This window comes from Pinus tabuliformis, chromosome 6, assembly GCF_031772625.1.
Source record: "Pinus tabuliformis cultivar Carrire ecotype Pingquan chromosome 6, CPIR1, whole genome shotgun sequence".
NCBI lineage: Eukaryota > Viridiplantae > Streptophyta > Pinopsida > Pinales > Pinaceae > Pinus > Pinus tabuliformis.
Genome location: NC_142292.1, coordinates 694,330,675 through 694,350,225, shown reverse-complemented (window position 1 = coordinate 694,350,225; position 19,551 = coordinate 694,330,675). Strand labels below are relative to the sequence as shown.

The window sequence follows — 19,551 nt, the reverse complement described above, 5'->3', positions numbered from 1 at the left end:
TCCTGGGCTAAGTGGCTCTGTTTTCCTCTCATGCTCTGTGCAATTTCCCAGATGAACAGAAGTTATCAGTTGGGTCTATTCTAGAGCAGAAGCTCACTGTTGGGCTGATATGCACAATTATTGAGAGCAAGGCTCATTGTTGGGCTGCTTTATGCAATTCCTAAGAGCAAGGTTGGCTACCCTCTAAGACAATGTAGTTTTTCAAGGTAGTGCAAGAGCCAGATGCAACCAAGTCACGAGGGTCAGCTTGTGGTTAGAAAACAAAGAAATTAAGTGAACACAAGTTGCAAAGTGATAGATAAAATTCAAATGAAAGCACAAGTACCTAACCAGTGCATGACAAGCTACTAAGATTTTAAGGAGGGAGGCTCCAAAATGAAATGAAGGAAAAAATCTGGAGGGATGTTGTAGACATTACAATGTTGGTGACACATTGGTAAAGCTCCACTTCTCTATATGGACCTTGTCTTATGTAAAGCGAGTCTAATGCCTCCGGAAGTATTGTCCCTGACTAACTTTAGTTAAAGATGTAATCCCTGCCATTCTCTTGGTCAGTCAACACACATACGAAGCCAAGTTAGTTGAGCTGTTTCGATTGGGGATGACAGATATATCTATGCACAAGTAATGTAGACTGTTAGAATTTGAGTTTCATCGTTGGTGTTGCTTCATTACCAGCAGGCCTAGATAGTACCCTTATGGAGCCACCTTAGGAACAAAAACATTGCTCTGCTGTCAGCGAGCCTAGATAGTACCCTGATAGAGTTACTTCCTTGACCTCTCTGCGTAGTAAGCCTTTCTCTTCTTTTGCCTTATTTTATTTTTTTTCATTTTTCAGAGAACTGTGCATAGTAATTATTTTCATGAGGTAAAGTGGGATCTCGACTTATTGAGAGAAGAAAAGGTTGTCTTTTCAGATAAGTATGTTATATACGCCTCTCACATACTTGTTAAGGTTTCCCCCTCACCTAACTCTACTTGATTGAGTTGACAAGGGTTAACCGAATATAGAAAAACTGATTAGAGAAGGCGGTGCTAGAAATCGTTGTGTTTTCACCAAGACTCACTCTAAACATAACATATTTTCCATTAGGGTATTATTGACTGAAGAATGTAAGCTCTTCATAAAGAGAGAGGATAACAAATAACCAAATGTTGATAGGTGTACAAGTCCTCTTGTACTTCACCCTACTTGTCTCAAGAGCCAAACATGGTTTCATGTGAAGCTAATCCTACAGGTGCATAACAAGAAAACAAAAAAATAAGCAAAAGATAGAAGAAAATGAAAGCAAAGCAAGTAAGCAAAGCAAGGCATGAAAGCAAAGAAAACAAGAAAGCAAGCACTACTCCTACTCCTAAGCTAAATGGTGCATGGACCTACTCACGTGAAGTGATATTTCTAATGTAGCCACTAGCACATTGGTTGGCCCATGTAAGTGAAGGCATGGTTGACAACGAAGATGTTAAGGTAAACCAACATGCAATAAAGATAAAACAATTAAGAACAACATGCTTGAAGTTTAAATGTGTCCACAGAAAAGAAAAGAGTAAAAGCACAAGACAAAAGCTTTTTGTACGTACCATGGTGAAGCATCACACTACGTGCAAATGACAAACATGCACACTCTTTTGATCTTTGAAAACGAGCAAACATGTAGAAAGAAGAAAACTTTCGCTTCACAAAATGAATTTCTACATATGACTCCACCAATGCGTGAGTGACAAGATCATGTGATTTTGGTGGAGGAAGTGAAATATGTGGATCAGATTGGTTTTCAATGAAAACCGGAGAGTGATGAGGAGTCTGGGGTGTTTCAATAGATTTCTGATCAGAAGTGGAACTGTACTCAACACAACGAGAACCTAATATAACAATAAACTTAGGCTGAAGTGCCTCGACAACTTGAGGGGCTTCCACTTCATCAGTGGGTAGATCATAGAAGACTGATGGCTTAGAAACATCAACAACAAGTGAATCAGAATCGTGATCGAATTAAGGAGTGAAGAGGTCACGACAACCAAAATCATAAAATTCAATATGTACATCAGCATCCTCATAATCTGATGAATCATACAGAGGGGTTGATGAGAAACATAATTTTTCACCCTTTGAATTTCCAAAGAGAAAAGATGATAGATTGGGTGGATTTGAAAAGAAAGATTTGTCCTCACTCCAATCAAATGACGGATTGACATCCTGTATGTCCTGTGAATGATCGGAAATATAAGCATCCGAGAATGAATTTTCACAAGACAAATTAGAAATGGAAGGATCTAAAAGATTTCAGGATAGGGTAGACGCAGTGCAAACAGAAGGAGGTCATCCTTTATTGTAGGTCCTTATTTAGATTCCCACACATACTCATAAAAAATGATAGTGCAGGTCAACTGCTCAACACCAAATCTATCGACAACTTGATCCTTGTGAACATCACATACAGAGTCTGGAATGGACAAACACAAGACACCAAAATCCGAAGGATCAACAAAACGAGAGGACGGAGGTTGACAAAACAAGTTCACGTGACAACCAACAAGATTGTAGTCCAAATTTGCACAGAAATCCAGAGCAAGTGGGGTAGGAGGAGGTGACTGTTCAATAGATGAGTTTGTAACTTCTCTCACCTCATCCTGTGGAGCTATATTTGTTTGATGAGGAGTGGATGGTGGTCACATGTGACAACAACCTTGTCCGTCTTAGTTCTGGTAGCTCTAACATTGAGGTATGTTGGGAGGGGTTCAAATGATTCTAACTCATGAGGATTTTTAGATATGTGAAGAAGTACTAAAAATTTTCCCTGAGAAATTTCTAATCAATTTCATCTTCGGGGATTTGAAAAGAAATATTACAGAGGCCCAATTCATGACTCCCAATTCAAATTACTTTCTGGCACTCTCGGTCATAGGTTCTGTCGAGTGCTGATCCATTAGTTATTGTTCCCTGCTAGCCTAACTCCATGATATCTCGCATCACCTATAAATAGAGTTTGAGCTTCCTGGCTTCCGACCTTCTTGGCAATGTTCTCACTAGCACAATTTAGTCTATCCCATGCCACTTATTAATAGAGTTTTGGTCTGCTAGGCTTCCAACCCGATTCCTTTTTAGTGACCTCCCATTATTAATAAAGTTTCGGGCTTCCAGGCTTTGAGACACTGCTACTACAAATTCAAAGATACTAACTTTGACTGTCAATAACTTTCAATTCATGAGGCCATTTATAGGCTTCCATATATGGATGGAAATCTCTTTCCAAGAACCATCCAAGTATGCCAATTCCAAGAGAATTTGAGCTAATATCTTGATGCATAAATGTGTCCAAATTCTGGTACTCCCAACCATCATAGTCATCATACTATGGCTTCTTTAATAAGCCTACTACTATGATGATTCCCTACAAGAGACTGCAACAACCATGGGACTCCTCTTGAGCTTGACACACCAAGCATATCAATGCTAGCCAAGTTTCCATCACAGATAACCCATTGGACATCAATGCTAACTTGGTTAACATCAATGTCAGCATATCTACTACCACCAAGATCCATGCTAGTCTGGTTAACATCAATGCCAACACACTTGTTGTCACTAGAAATAAGATAATGCCAATTATCGATTACAACTCCCCCATGTCTAGTTGACATCAATGCCAACACACATGCTGCCACTAGCCGTCCATCCAATGTTAACTGTCCAACATGTGTACCTCATTCATGTACCACCATTTGGCTTAGGGAATTAAACCTTTTCCCAATCTAGAAAAGCCCATTTCCTAGCCTACGAAACACCTCGCCATAGAAACCTGCGAAAGGTGGAAACAATGTCATTGTATACGACTTTTGGTGCAAGAAGCACTGGAAATTGGTAAACAAGCATGGCTTGGAGCACTTCTTTTAACAAAACAATTCCACTGTAGAGGTTAAGAGCTTTGAAAGTCTAGTTGGATAGTATTTTGGCTATTTTCCCCTTGAGTTTTGTCCAGATAGAGGCCTTAAGTGAACTTACCACAAAGGGAATTACCACGTATTTAAACATAAGACTACTGATGTGAAAACCGAGGGTTCTAGAATAACTTATTTGCACCATTTTGTTTGTATTAAATAAATACATATTATTTTTCTCCCCATTGATACGCATTGCAAAAACATTTTGGGAATTCGAAAGAATTTTTCCCAAAATCCTTACCTCTTGGATTGATGGTTCTCCGAATAACATAATGTTGTCAATGAATTGTTGATGAGATAGTGGAAGATCTTGTCCCCATAATTGAAGAAATTTCACAATGCCCTAATTAACAATACCTTTGACGTACATACTCAGTCCTTTTGCCTCTAGATTAGAAAGAAAAGAGAACGAAGGATCTCCCTACAAGAGACCACAAGATACCTTCAAAGTTTGGGAAGGCGCCCCATTGATTAACATTGAGAGGAAAAGGGATGAAATAAAACAACAAACACATCACACCCATTTCAGAGAGAAACCAAATGTAGCTAAAGTTATAAGTAGAAAATCTTGATTGAGACGATCATGTGCTTTAGACAGATCCAACTTAATAAGCATTCCCAACTTCCTGCTTTTCTTTGGAGAGTGCACCACCTATTGAGCAGTGATAACTCCATCGATGATTTGACGTCCTTCAACAAAACCAGATTTCTCTGGAGCGATGAGGAGGAGTTTTAATAGGGGCTTTAGTCTTTGACCTATGAAAGCATTGCTAATTGTATAGATAACATTACAAAGAGCTATTAAGCAATATTGAAATAATATTAATATAAAAAATATTATCAAATTATTATAACTCTACTCTATGTTACAAAAAAAAAATCATTGTATTCCCACCACTATACATAATACGTCACAATGTTTCAATTAAATGTAGAGTATCTCATACCACACATCACATTCAACCATATTCGGTGAACTTGATTTGTTACCCTTTGCAATATAAAACCATGTAAAACATAAAGGACATTAAACTATTTATTCGATGAACTTGAATTGGCACCATTTGTAATATTCAACTATTTAAACATAAAGGACATAAACTACTTAAAACATGATAGGAAATGATGAATCTCATTTCGAAAAAAAATCATAAAAATAATAATCCGATGCTAATTTTTCTTTTATGGTCAACACTTACTTATCATGTTGATACCTAACCATATAGTCAACGTGCAACCTACTGCTCTCACGTGACATGGACCGTCGAAATGAGTGCACACCACGTGCATTCACGCCCATTCATAAAAGTATATAAAGAACTTGAAGGTAATCTTGATTTTAAAGCCAACTAGTACTATTATCTGGCCACTAAGCATATCCTATTCTTCAACCTATTCTTCTCTCGTGAGAGGGGATGTCAAAAGGAGTGCACGTCACTTCATCACGACCATTCACATTCCTTTTATATCTAAATATTCCAATACAGATGCGAAATAACCTCGCCATGCAATTCTTTTGCCCAGGAATAACAAAGAGGTCGTACCATTTGGGATGGAACTCACAACATCTCAGAGCTGAACTACTGCTGGTAAGGGTATAGCCATGCAATTCTTTTGCGTAAGAATAAGAAAGAGCTCGTACCGTTTGGGGTGGAACTCACAACATCTCACAGCTGAACTACGGTTGGTAAGGCTATTTTTTTAATTTTGCAATATTTTTAAAATCAACAATTTAGTGAAGAACGCATATCAATAATTGCATTCACAAGAAATAATTTATTTACACATTAAACTAGTCTATCTTATCATATAGATCAAATCTCTCTCCCCCCCTCTCTCTCTCATGTCTATCTCTCCCCCCTCATTTTCCCTCTCTATCCCCCCTCTACCTATATATTTTTCTCCTTCCCTTCTCTCTCTCTCTCCTCCATCTCTGCCCATATCTTCATCCCTTTATATATTTTTATCCCCCATTCACTCCGCCACAATAACTCTTAGTCTCTCCCCCATCAATACTCTCCCTCCCTCTCTCCACTTGTCCCTCTCTCTATCTATCTCTCTCTACTTCCCTCTTTATCCCCCCTCCATCTTTGTCTCTATCTCCCTCCTTTCTCCTTCTCCCTCTTCCCCATTCACTCCCTCATTATCTCTCTTGCTCTCTTGCACATCACTATCTCTTCCTCTCTTTCACTCTCTCTCTCTTTCACTCTCCCTCTCTTTCTACCCCCTCCATCTCTCTTCTGACCACTCTCTCTCCCTATATCTCCCCTTCATCTTTGTCTCTATCTCCCTCCCTGCACTCCCTCACTACCCCTCTCGCTCTCTCTTCTCTCTCTCTCTCTCTACCCTCCATCATTAGCTCTATCTCACTCCCTAACTATCTCTCTCCCTCTCTTCCCCATCACTCTCTCTCCATTTATCTTCCTCTCCATCTCTCTCTCTTTCCTTTTCCTTCTCTATCCCCCTTTAGATATACATATTTCTCCCTTCTTCTCTCCTCTCTCTCTCTCTCCCCCTTTGTTTCTCTTTTTTTCCCAATCTCCCTCCCTCTATCTCCCCTCCATTTATGTCTTTATCTCCCTCTATGTCTCCTACTCTCCCTCTTTCTCTCTCTATCTACCTCTTTTCCCTCTTTATTCCCCCCTCCATGTCTTTAGCCCTCTCCCTCCCTCCCTCCTCTCTCTCTCCTCCTCCCTCCTCTCTCTCTCCTCCCCATGGGGGTTTCACTCAATTAACCTCTGACATAGCACATGTGTTCATGGTATACTAAATAATACCCTTAATATTATTACATATTGGAAAATACCTCTAAAAATCATTTTATTTAATCCCTTACCAATACGAACCTAGTATACCTTCACAATTGAAAAAATATTTATTTTCACTAGATATTGTAGGTATCCACTGTTTCATTAAATTTTTTATACCCCTTTATATTTGTATACTTTTTATTTTCATTAACAATGGTAAACATATTTTGCACCTAGAAAGAATAATCTAAATACTAGGTAGCTGAAAACTTGAAAGTTTCAATAAAAAGAGGTAGATATAAGTTGGTTGATTTACAAATACATATTGTGGAAAATTTGAATAGAAAATATATAGATATGAACTCTCAATCACATTTATCTTCGATTGAATACCGAAAAGGATACACTATAACAGTTCAAAACAAAACCTTGATAACCAACACAATGGCGCATCTTTCATCTCACTCATAGAATAGGAAGAGGAGAGAAAGTACAATGAATATGGAAACATGTAAAAATCTATCTGGTTAGACAATGTCAAATCATAGCCCTAACCTGATCACCTAGTGGACCATAGTTGCATCGTAAGAGTGCTAAGTAAGTGTGTCTCCATCAAAAGATGAATTGGAGCATGTAAGCATGCACCCCTTCCTTGAGATTTGTGTCCTCTACCTAAGATGGGAATTTCTCATGAATAGTTATTCTAATTGACTATGGATCTTCACCTTTTTAGTAATAATAGATCATGCATGCTAAAAGTAACAAAAGAAAAGTTCTAATAATAGAAAATCTCTATCCAAAATCAAAATTATTAAATTTGAAACAACATCTAAACTGGAATTAATTGGAGGTGTGACATGCGTGCCCTTAGCATGCATGCACCCTCTTCCAAACAATAGTCTATTTCATTGTCTCCTATGGCATGCATGTGCCCTCTACCAAGCAGTAGTCGGTATCACTGTCTCCTTCACTTTCATTCAACCTGTTCAACGCTGGTGTAAGAAAAGGGTGAAGGTGCCATATTTGTTGTCTTCTCTACTGCCCCATCATTGGGAGGATCACTAGCTAAGCAACAAGTAAAAAATTTTAAGACATGCATTAGACATAGATTATAGAGGTATTGATAATGTGATGTATGTTTTTTCTGGAGCAAGGTTGCTTCAGAGCAGGAGTGGAAGTGGGAAGAGGGAGTGGAAATGGGAGCGGGGAGTGACATTTTCAAAAGCTCCTAGGTTAGGAGCAGTTTTGGGAACGAATTTTATATAATATATATATTTATATATTTTGATGCATATATGTCAACAATATCATGTAGAATGACAGATTTGTGATTAAAAAACATGGTTTAAACCACATAACATCATTCATGTAGTAGTTATAATCTTCATCAACCATAGGTCCACAAATTACAAGTTCTCATTCATATAACATGTAAGGGTGCACATAACCAAAATAACATCAAGTGCAATCCATCTCTAAACTAAAAATACATCAACAAATGAATAGGCTTGGGATCGCCTCTAACATACAAAAGATCATGCTACAAAAAATACCTACATATCATCAAAATAATTGTCTATCTTGGTACCTTCGTCATTAATATCACCCTCTAAGCATTAACATAAGATAGAAAAAACGTATCATGTCAAGTCAAGATTTTGTTTGAGTAATGGGTACATTTTTAGTATGGTCATGATATAGAAATTCAACAACCAATGCCACATGACATCTGATGAAGTTGGAACCACTCTCAAACGTCCTTAGTCATTTCATGGTAATGTTACAAATTTAAGCAAAAGAATGAAAATGAAATATAAAGGAGAATGTCATTTTTACTTTAAGAATTTAACATTACCATGAATTGCATATCAATACTAGGGTCATAGGCTTGAATATTAGGCTACTTTGGACCTAATATTACCATAGTGTTTTCTTTCTCCTTCCCACTATCAATACTCCCACAATACCCCTAAACTCTATTTCTCTAGCTCACTTGTTTTTTGACTCCGTGTGGCCAATGTATTGTATAAACAATACCTTATCATAAACATATTTCTATACAACATATAAAATCCCTTTATCCCCCATTATATCCTCAATATATTATTGCATTTTTTCCTCATTTTTTATGCCCCATTATGAACACATGTGGTATGGTATTACTTTGTTAGTGAATCCCACGTGCTCCTCCCTCCTTATCTTTTTGTCTCTTTCTTTCTACTCTGAATTCTCTCTCCATATATATATATATATATATATATATATATATATATATATATATATATATATCCCCTCCATCTCTGTCCCTCCCTCCCTCCCCTTCTCCTTTCTCTCTACGTCCCTCCCTGCCTCCGTCCCTCCCTTTTCTTCCCTATTTCTCTCTCCCTACTCCCTTTAGACTTGTCTCTCTCTCCCTTCCTCTTACTTTTCAACTCTCACTCACTCTCTCCCCTTATTCACAAACTCTTTCTTCCCCACCCCTCACACACACTCTCTCTCTTTAATTCCCTTGGCCCATTTATCCCTCCCTCACTCACCCTCCTCTTCCCCAACCCCACCTCAACCATTTCCCACATGTTAAAATCACTAGCTAAAAGAATGCATGTGCATTTTTAGTCCTAAAAATGCACTTGTTTTTGGCACTAGGAACACACACATTTTTTTAGTGATATAAATGCACACATGTATTTAAGGTTAGGAACATGTGTGAACTTTTTTGAATTTAAATTTTTCCTGGGGACATTTATGTGCATTATGACTTGGTTTTTGTTGCCTTAATTATTGGAAAAAAATATATATTGAGCACTATAGGGCATTAAGACCAACAACCTAAAAAAAAAGGAGGATTTTTTGATAATGTTAAGACCCTTTTGGGTGCACTAACAAAAGGCCTTATATATATATATATATATATATATATATATATATATATATATATATATATATATATATATATAAGGCCTTTTGTTAGTGCACCCAAAAGGGTCTTAACATTATCAAAAAATCCTCCTTTTTTTTTAGGTTGTTGGTCTTAATGCCCTATAGTGCTCTTTTGGAAAAATAGTTGTGCAAAAGAAATCTATTTTCTACCATTCTACCAAGTTTTATATTAAGATTCCATCATTTAAGTACTCAAAGGTTGCACTAGCAAAAAAATATACAATATATTTTGTGTGAAAAATAAAACACCAGTGTTAGAAAAACTCGAAATTCACATATTTAGCGACGATTTCTATAAATAAAAAATATATATTTAGAAAGCTAACTTATCTTCCTACATTTCATCTTTTTACACCATTTTCAAATCCATTTCATAAGTACCTCTAATCATCCATCCAAGTTAGCATATTGCTGTTTTTCTAGGTTTGCATTTCCACTAACTGATCATGAAAGACCATCATTAGCTTGCATCCACCCTATTTTTCAAAAAATAATTTTGAAGAAAAGAACTTGTGTTATGCTATATATGCTAAGATTTTTATTTTATTTTATTTATGATATCATTGTATCACTATATGATTATGGCTTTTTATTTTTGGCTATTTTACAATTAATTTACTGTTCTTATTCTATTATACTCATTTGATATCTAATTTGAGCTTGAGATTAAGAATAGTAATATTCCATCAAACTTTTCTATTTACCACTTCTAATAATGTTTACTTATTTTTTAAATAAGTTTTTTAAATCAGAAAAATTCATAAGAATATATCACTAATATTATATATAATTGTTAAAATATCTTCTTAACTACAATAAGTTATATTAACTCGCATTTTGCATAAAATGTTGCATTCTACTTTTCATAAGCATGCTTTCACCTAATCTAATGATTCGCATGCTTTCACCTAATCTAATGATTCTTAAAACATAATTCGCATGTATCTTCTACTCTAAAAGATGTGAAGTCTAATGAGAACTTTATATGAGAACCCTTCCCCATTCAATAATACATTTTTTCCACAATGTCAATTTTTACTACATCAAAATTTATATTAATATATATATATATATATATATATATATATATATATATTTAAATAGAAAATTGAAATTCTCATGCATTAGTCTATGTGGATAGAGAAATATTCCTTTGTCATCAACATCGTGATATTAAAAAAAAAAAAGCTTTACTATGAGGAAAATGAGAAATTCAAAGTGTCTGGATCCCTGGCGGCAGTTCAACACCTAAAAATTTGTTCATATATCTTATGGTATTTTTTAATTAGAAAATAAAAATTCTCAATTTATGTGCATGGAGAAATATTATTTTCGCCATATTTAAAGAAAAAATTACCCTATAAAAAAAGAAAAATTGTCATACACTAGTTTATGTGCATGGAAAGATTCGAAATGTGTATTTATATGAATGTGTTAAATTTGACATCTCAAAATTTGTTCATATATCTTATGAAATGTCCTCATACACTAGTTTATGTGCATGGAAAGATTCGAAATGTGTATTTATATGAATGTGTTAAATTTGACATCCTCAAAATTTGAGATTTGTTCATATATCTTATGAAATGGGACGTTAATAAGATATTTAAAAATAAAAGCCTTACCATGAAGAAAATAAGACATTTAAGCGTCATGGTATCTAAAAAGAAAAGAAAAACCTACCATGAAGAAAATGAGAAATTCAAAGAGTGTGGACGCTTTAGTGAAGTTCAACACCTAAAAATTTGTTCATATATTTTATGAGATGGAATATGAGCATTTTTTAATTAGAAAATAGAAATTCTGAGGTACATGGAGAAATATTATTTTCTTATAATCATGATAAAATTTGAAGAAAGCTTTACTAATTAAAAAAAACTCTAAAAATAAAAATTTCCATAAATGTACATTTCAAAATTTATTCATATATCTATAAAACATTAATGAGATACTATATCTTTATATTTTAATTTTAATTTTTTACATTAAAACACTTATTTATTTTAATTTCACTTATTTTTATTAAGAATTGAGAATTTGAAAACATGCTCAAATACTATTAACAATAAACCTAGAATAAAATTATTATTATTATCCTACTTTGTAATATAAAAACTGCATTATATTACTACCACTATACATCATTCATCACAATGATTCAATTATACATCATTCATCACAATGATTCAATTTTGAAAACGTAGAGTCTCTTACCATGCATCACATTCAACCATATGGGATGAACTTGAATTGGCACCATTTGCAATATTAAACTATTTAAAACATAATGGGCATTAAACTATGACTCCCTTTCGAAAAAAAATCATAAAAATCGGATGGTAGTTTTGATTCCAAGGTCAACTCCTTGGAGAACTCAGCATATCGTCATCCTCCAACCTACTCTTCTCTCGTGATAGAGTCCGTCAAAAGGAGTGCACCCCACTTGCATCACGCCCATTCACGTTCTTTTCATATCTAAATATTCCAATACAGATGCAACAAACCTGGCGATTCGCGCCCATTCACGTTCCTTTCATATTTAATTATTCCAATACAGATGCAAGAAACCCGGCGATACAATTCTTTCGCCCAAGAATAGGAAGGAGCTCGTTATCTTTTGGGGGTGGAGCTCACAACATCTCAGAGCCGAACTGCTCCTGGTAAGGCTATTTATTGTTTCAATTTTGCAATATTTACAGAATATGCAATTTAGTTGAGCATGCAAACGAGTTAAGGATATGAATGGATAACTACATTTACAAAAACTCATTTATTTAAATTTATTTGTTTCTGTATTATTATAGATCCATGAACTAAGTTCATTGATATGTTTATTTCATAGATACCAGATCTTTGGCAAGCCTTGGCAATGGCAGAAGAGAAAAGGGCAGTTGAATTAGCTTTGCAAATGGACAAATCGGGCCGACCTCCAGGGAATGACAAGCATGACAGTCCATCAATAAATGATAATTTCCGTTCGTTCTTCAGTTTCCGTTCGTTCTTTTCTCTGCCAGCAGCAAAGAGAAGGTATCGACGGTTGGGGAACGACGAGGCAGATGGTCAACAGCCCAAAATACCAGGCGGTTTGAAAACCATGCCTTTCATAATAGGTAAAATCGGTAACTGCATTTAATCTCAAATAATTAGCTCTAGGGTTTGATAGTTGAGGGGCGGCCCGATACCCAGACAGAATTAAATGGGTAGGGTTATAATATGAGCCTTGATTTATCTTTCGTTGAAATGCAGGTAACGAGACCTGCGAGAAGCTAGCAGTGGTGGGGGTGCAAGCGAACATGATGGTTTACCTGATTACCAAATACAACATGAAGAAAGTGGCAGCTACCAGTATGTTGAATGCCTGGTCTGGAACGATGGGCCTCGCAACTCTGCCCGGCGCCTTTCTGGCAGATTCCTACATCGGCCGATTTCGAATGATAACCATCGGTTGTTTTTCATATGTTCTGGTCTGTATCTTATCGATCAGCCTTCATTTGAATGCATCAACGTTTTTTCTTAATCAACCTGATCCGGAAAAGTATTGCCCTTGGTTTATTATAATTCAATCTGCAGGCAATGTTTATTCTGACGCTCACGGCTGTGATCCCGGGATTCTTGCCGTCTTCCTGCAGCGCCACGGACAAGAAGCTGAACAAATGCGAGAGTGCATCTGCGGGGCAATTCGCGCTTCTGGTTTTGTTTTTCATATTCATGGCGGGCGGTTCTGCCGGGACAAGGCCGTCTGTCATGGCCTTCGGGGCGGATCAGTTCGCTCAGGGTGGAGAGAGGGAGAAAAGACGGTTGCAGAGCTACTTCAACTGGTATTACTTCGCAGGCCGTGTGGCTGTTATAATTGCCCTCACTTTTGTCGTGTACATTCAAAGCGATGTTAGCTGGGGTTTCGGCTTCAGCCTCTGTACTGCTTTCATGCTTACGTCCTCCATCTCTTTCCTTCTCGGCGCACCAAATTACCGCCATGAAATTCCACAGGGCAGCGCTCTCACAGGGTTCGCGCAGGTTATCATGGCCTCGGTCAAGAACCGCAATTTACCGCTACCCCCTGACTCTTCGCATCTTCACCGTGAACAATCCAGCTGTGATAAGCCCTGCCTTACGAACCAGTTCAGGTACATCTATTATCCATTTTTATTACTACATAATATGAAGTATTATCCATTTTTATTACTGCATAATACTTTTATTACTACATGATACTTCATATTAGTTATTCAAAATTTTATTTTTTTATATATCTAATTTTTATATATAATTAATTTATTTTATTTTAGACATATAATCTTTTGGTTGAGTAAATATCTTAACTACAAACTTATTTAAGAAATTAAATGAGAAAATATCTCACCTAACTAAGTTTCAATTAACTCCTAAATACTAAAAACAGAGTCCTATAAAAACATCTTAGTTAATATTTCACCTAACTAAGTTTCAATTAACTCCTAAATACTAAAAACAGAGTCCTATAAAAACATCACAACTAAGATTAGGAATTATATTTTCCCAATATATTCACAATTATAGCTTTTTTTCCATATAGATTTACTATATATGCAATTAAACTTACAGAAAATAAATAAATAGTGTTCATAAGTAAATATAATTAACATCTGATTATTCCACTAGCTTCCTATATGAAACATTTGGATGCTAAATATCCAAATGAGTTAGTTGCTTTATTTATTTAAAAAGTTAAATGAGTTAAAGTTTTTTTTGAAGGTGTAGTATTAGTATTAGGTTATGAGTTCAACTCTCTTAACACTTTCAAGGTGAGGTTTCATGGTTGAACTAATAAGAGATTTGCAACCACTACGTCCATAGAATATATGTAACTAAAAGGATCATGTTTTCTCATTGATTAACCACAAAAAAAAAAGAAGCCATCATATTGACTCAGAATATTATATCAAAATCTATTTATAGATTCAGGATCTAGATAATAATGTGGGATGAATTTTTATCTTTATGCATTTTTGAATGTAAATATGTATGAGTTAAATATTTCTTTCATAAACATAATAATAGTAATAATAATTTACTGGTAAAAATTTATTATTTCTTTTTATTTTGGTAATGCGAGATATATTATAAAGTAAGTGTTTTGACTTTTGTAACTATATATTTCCACAAATCATGGTGATCTAAGTTTCTGATGTATGTTGTATGCATATGTCCAAAAACTTACATCAACAAGTATTTTGATGTTAATCATGGATTTATGTCTATGCTCATTTACCATCCATTTAATTTATATGGCTAAACTAGTTTAATAGAGTGATCCAGATTCAGTTTTGGATTTAATTTAATGACTACCACTATTATCCAAAAACATATACAACACTATGCAAGTTAAAAATATAAATAACTTGTAAATAACATGTTGAAACATAACAAAATAAATGTTTATCATAAAAAAGACTTACCTTATCATAACATACCAACATATCACTTAAAAAAACATATATATTTTTAAACATCAATGTGAAATATAATAATAATAAAAAAATTCCACTTATTTCCAATAAATAATTCAATCCCCATATATATATAATTTAACATATATCCTTTTTATAAATAATAAATTTTTAAAACTAAAATTAACCCTTTTTTTATTCCAATCATTGTTATAAATAACTTTATTCATTTTTTTTAAACCAAAATAAAAAATAATTTATTTACTCCAACTATTGATAAATAATTCTATCAAATTTATAACGGAAAATCATTCTTAAAAAACCTGTATCCTAACCAAGTATTTACTCTAACCGTAACCCAAATTCACTTTAAGAATAAACTATGACCGAGTTTTGGCTTCTTTAAATCCAAATCATTAACTTAAAACCCCGCTTCTGTCATTAATTTCATTGTTTGAAGTGTTCTTCCAGAATCATCCATCTGTTTATGTGCTGTTCAATATGTGACATATATTGCTTCAGGGTTCACTCTCATTTTTAAGGCCAGGGCCCTAATTTTAAAAGTTGTTGTGACCCGCAGGTTCTTGAACAAAGCTGCCATAATGACCCCCGGCCAGACCCAACCGATTGACAGCTGGAGAGTCTGTTCCGTTGAGAAGATTGAGGGGCTCAAATCCGTCATCAGAACACTGCCCATATTTTCCTGCGGAATTGCCAATCAAATCACAAACGCACAGCAACACACGTTCTCAGTTCTGCAGGCCCTGAGCATGGACCGGCGGATAGGCTCCAAGGGTTTCAAAATACCCGCGGGATCGTTCTCGGTTTTCTCTCTGTTTGTTCTCATCGCATGGCTGCCATTTTACGACAGAGTGGTCGTGCCCTATGCCAGGCGCAATACAAGGAATAACAGGGGTATCACCGTGTTTCAAAGACTGGGGATCGGATTCGCCATTTCATCATTATCTATGTTGGTAGCAGGTTTAGTAGAAGTGAAGAGACGGAGTGCCGCCCGAAGTCACGGTCTAATTGACCAGCCGTCAGCCGTTGTTCCCATCTCTGCGCTGTGGCTGCTTCCTCAGTTTTGCATCTACGGACTGGCAGAAGCATTTTACGCAGTCGGTCACCTGGAGTTTTTTTACGAACAATTCCCGGCCACGATGCGCAGCACGGCGATAGCGATGTCTTGGTGCATGACTGCGTTGGGCAATTATTTAAGCGCCGTCATCGTCAATGTCATCCACAATACGACGGGCCGCGACGGGAAACCGGACTGGCTCGATGACAATCTGAACCGTGGCCATCTCGAATATTTCTACTGGCTTTTGTCGGGGCTCGAGGCCCTCAACTTGGTATATTTTATAATCTGTACAGGTACCTATAAACATCGAGACCCGTTCACTGCAGCAGAAGCTAAACCTGACGCTTCCACTGGTTGTCACGAGATCGAATTCGAATATATAAAAGAATAGGAAGGGAATTGTGGGGTTCAGCCTTCACCAGGGTTGGGTCAATTCGTTTTTCACTGATACAAGTTCTGTTTCAAATCTCATTTTTCTTAGAGCCGGATTTGAATAGCATTGGCAAAATGGAGAATTGGGAGGTGAGTCGAGGTCAGTTTTTTCAACCTGACAATGAGATGAGAGACTCTTCATTAATAGTGGGTTAACGTCTGCATCGTGCTCAGTGGACGTTTCATTTTCCAAAGAATTGTCATATGTTTGTGGGGTTCTGATTTTGCTGCCGAAAAAATGTGTAGCCACAAATCTGAATGTATATAAAATTTTGCATATAATTTGGATATCAACGTGTGGCCACCTGGAACTTCTGGTTATCCTTCACAATCAGTAAACGGGATAAATTTTCAATCTTTCATTTTCATTGTTAATAGCGGGGAAAATATATGTCCTTTACGTGACAGCAATCAACCTTTCAACTAACTCTAATAAATTTCAAACTTCCATTTTCATCTTGGATAGCTAAGTAAATATATGTCCATTAGGTTGCATCAATGAGGGTTGAATTAATATTTTTATCCTACATGTTCAACATTGTTGACTTATTAGTGTTTAGCTCTCATTTCCCCTATGTTTTTTTAGAGTTATCATATTTATTAATTTTACAATGTTATTTTTATTTATTTAACCAATATTATGGGTAGGTATAAAAGTTTACAGGCATATAAATGCATAATTTCACAGAGCAAGGATGGGCTGTAAAGTGTTGATTATCATCTAAGGTTACGATGCTGTACAAAAGGTCATATAACAGATTTGTACTTTTTGTTTTATTTTTTATTTTTATTAATATATTGATAGAGTAATTTTATGTTTAATTTATATATGGTTTTGTTAAGTAAATAAAAGTTTGAAATAGGTTAACAGATAATGCGAAACTATATTGGTAATTAATTAGAGTTGTTTTTTGCAATATACAAGTTACATACGTTAAAGTTTGATTAATAGTATATTAATAGTTTTCACTAACTTACAATTATTTTTTGATATTTATAGTTTGGATATCTTTTTTCTTGGTAAATTTTGGTAGTTTTAGTGTTCTATTAATAAAATTTTAAGTCTTATGTTGTACTCATCATGAAAGTCAACGTCAAACTACTGGCTACAACCTAACATTTAGTAATGAAATCTAGGACCTAACATTTAGTAATGAAATCTAGGATTGGAAACTAAAAAAAACTTCGTCAAACTTATTACCAAAAGGTCATCAAAGGGCCAAGATCCTTCATGATTGTCATGGCTAGAGCATGAAAATAACAATCTCCTCAACTAGAGTGTCATTTATTCCAAAACCTATGGAAACTTCCTCATAGTTAATGTATCAACATTACTTAGAAAAATCAAAGATGTTAAGGCCCAAATTAATACTTATGCAACATTTCAAGGGTTGCTAAAATCACCCATATGAAATTAGGGTCTAAGATTTGCAAACAACATCTTGAGACCAATTACATAACCCTCCCTCTTATCTAATCCTAATCATCACAAAACTATTGTTCCTAATTTCTACCATTCTCATTAGCATTCAACAATGTTAAGATGGTATTAAAATGTTGCAATCTCTCATTCAAGGATCACTATTATGAATTGTGCAAGCGGTATTCATCTTACTATAATTGGCAATCTACCTATCCCTTGAAACCTACCAGTCTATGGTAGAAATATATAAGGTAACCATTTTCATGGCAAGGGGAAGATTGATGACTCCATTATGCCCAATCTTAGAGGGAAGAGTCTTCCTAGTTTTGGGATTCTTCATCGTCACATGTTTCCTATATTAAAGATCTTAATTCAATGTAAAGGTTCTCCTCCTAAGGTACTCATGATGTGTTTCAAGATCTTATGTTGCTTATACTTATTATAGTGAGGTCACCACTTCTTAGAGTATCACATAAACAAACAAATTTCTTCACTACTACTAAAAATAAATTCAATTCCAATATTAAACTTAAAACCACCATATCACACAATTCAATTGAAAATAATAATAAAGACAATATAATAATAAACCACTTAGTATAAATGACTACACAAATTTGCAAACCATTTATTTAACTACTGACCAATGCTCTTAGGTCCCTTCACATTTGCAAAGACTATGCAAAAGCCTCTATAATCCTTAACCATCCACACTACCCAAACCAAATCAAAGGAGTTACAGAGGTCCTTTGTTTATTAGAAAACTTGATTTTATGCTTATAATATCTAGTGCTTGGTTTTTGGGCTTAAAAGGACCCTAATTATTCAAATTCCAAATACAAGGCTTCATAGTCCAATGCTTAACAAAATTTTACTAAGGACATTATATTTTTCACTATATTATGGTTTTGTTTGTTTTTAATCACAAAAAAAACCAAAGAAATAAAAACCAATAAACATGTAGGTAGATAGTGTCAATATTGCTCTTATAACATTCTCCCCTTTTGGGGGAATATAAACATGTTCACAAGGTTATATATATGTATTTTATTTCTATTTTTATGGTTTTGTTTGTTTTTAATCACAAAAAAAAACCAAAGAAATAAAAACCAATAAACATGTAGGTCGATAGTGTCAATATTGCTCTTATAACATACTCCCCTTTTGGGGGAATATAAACATGTTCACAAGGTTATATATATGTATTTTATTTCTATTTTTCTTTCTTCTCATTCAACTATGTACTAATCATCCTTCTTTCTTCTCCATTTTGCATATTTCTTTTTCCATGTTGTAATACATACCTTTGCACTCAATAACTTTAAGAAAATCCTCAAATTGGCATTCAACTATGCCATATACTTGGTTCACTTTCATTATTATTTCTATCATATCCTTTAGAATTTTTGCACCTTATCCACCTTTTCCAATTATTTAAATCTCACCCAATGGGGCTCCTTTCATCAAAATTATCCCTATCAATGGTGCTTACTACCTCCCCATCCTCCTTGTTCTACAATATTACCACTATCTCAACCACCATTGCTTGTTACTCAA

The 19,551-nt window shown here is 35.1% G+C and overlaps 1 protein-coding gene across 2 annotated transcripts; it reads left to right on the top strand.

Annotated features, from left to right (window-relative positions):
• Nucleotides 1–12,138: 12,138 nt before the first annotated feature.
• LOC149260552 (protein NRT1/ PTR FAMILY 3.1-like) lies at nt 12,139–16,946 on the top strand. 2 transcript variants are annotated; one of them, XM_089420840.1, is made up of 5 exons: nt 12,139–12,292; nt 12,475–12,742; nt 12,879–13,096; nt 13,203–13,756; nt 15,639–16,945. In XM_089420840.1, exons 2-5 carry the CDS (start codon nt 12,502–12,504, stop codon nt 16,528–16,530), a joined length of 1,905 nt encoding a protein of 634 aa, XP_089276966.1. In that variant the 5' UTR covers nt 12,139–12,292; nt 12,475–12,501; the 3' UTR covers nt 16,531–16,945. The 2 variants fall into 2 exon arrangements, with proteins under 2 accessions (XP_089276966.1, XP_089276970.1); XM_089420844.1 differs by having other exon boundaries at nt 12,163–12,292; nt 12,482–12,742; nt 15,639–16,946.
• The last annotated feature ends 2,605 nt before the right edge of the window (nt 16,947–19,551 follow it).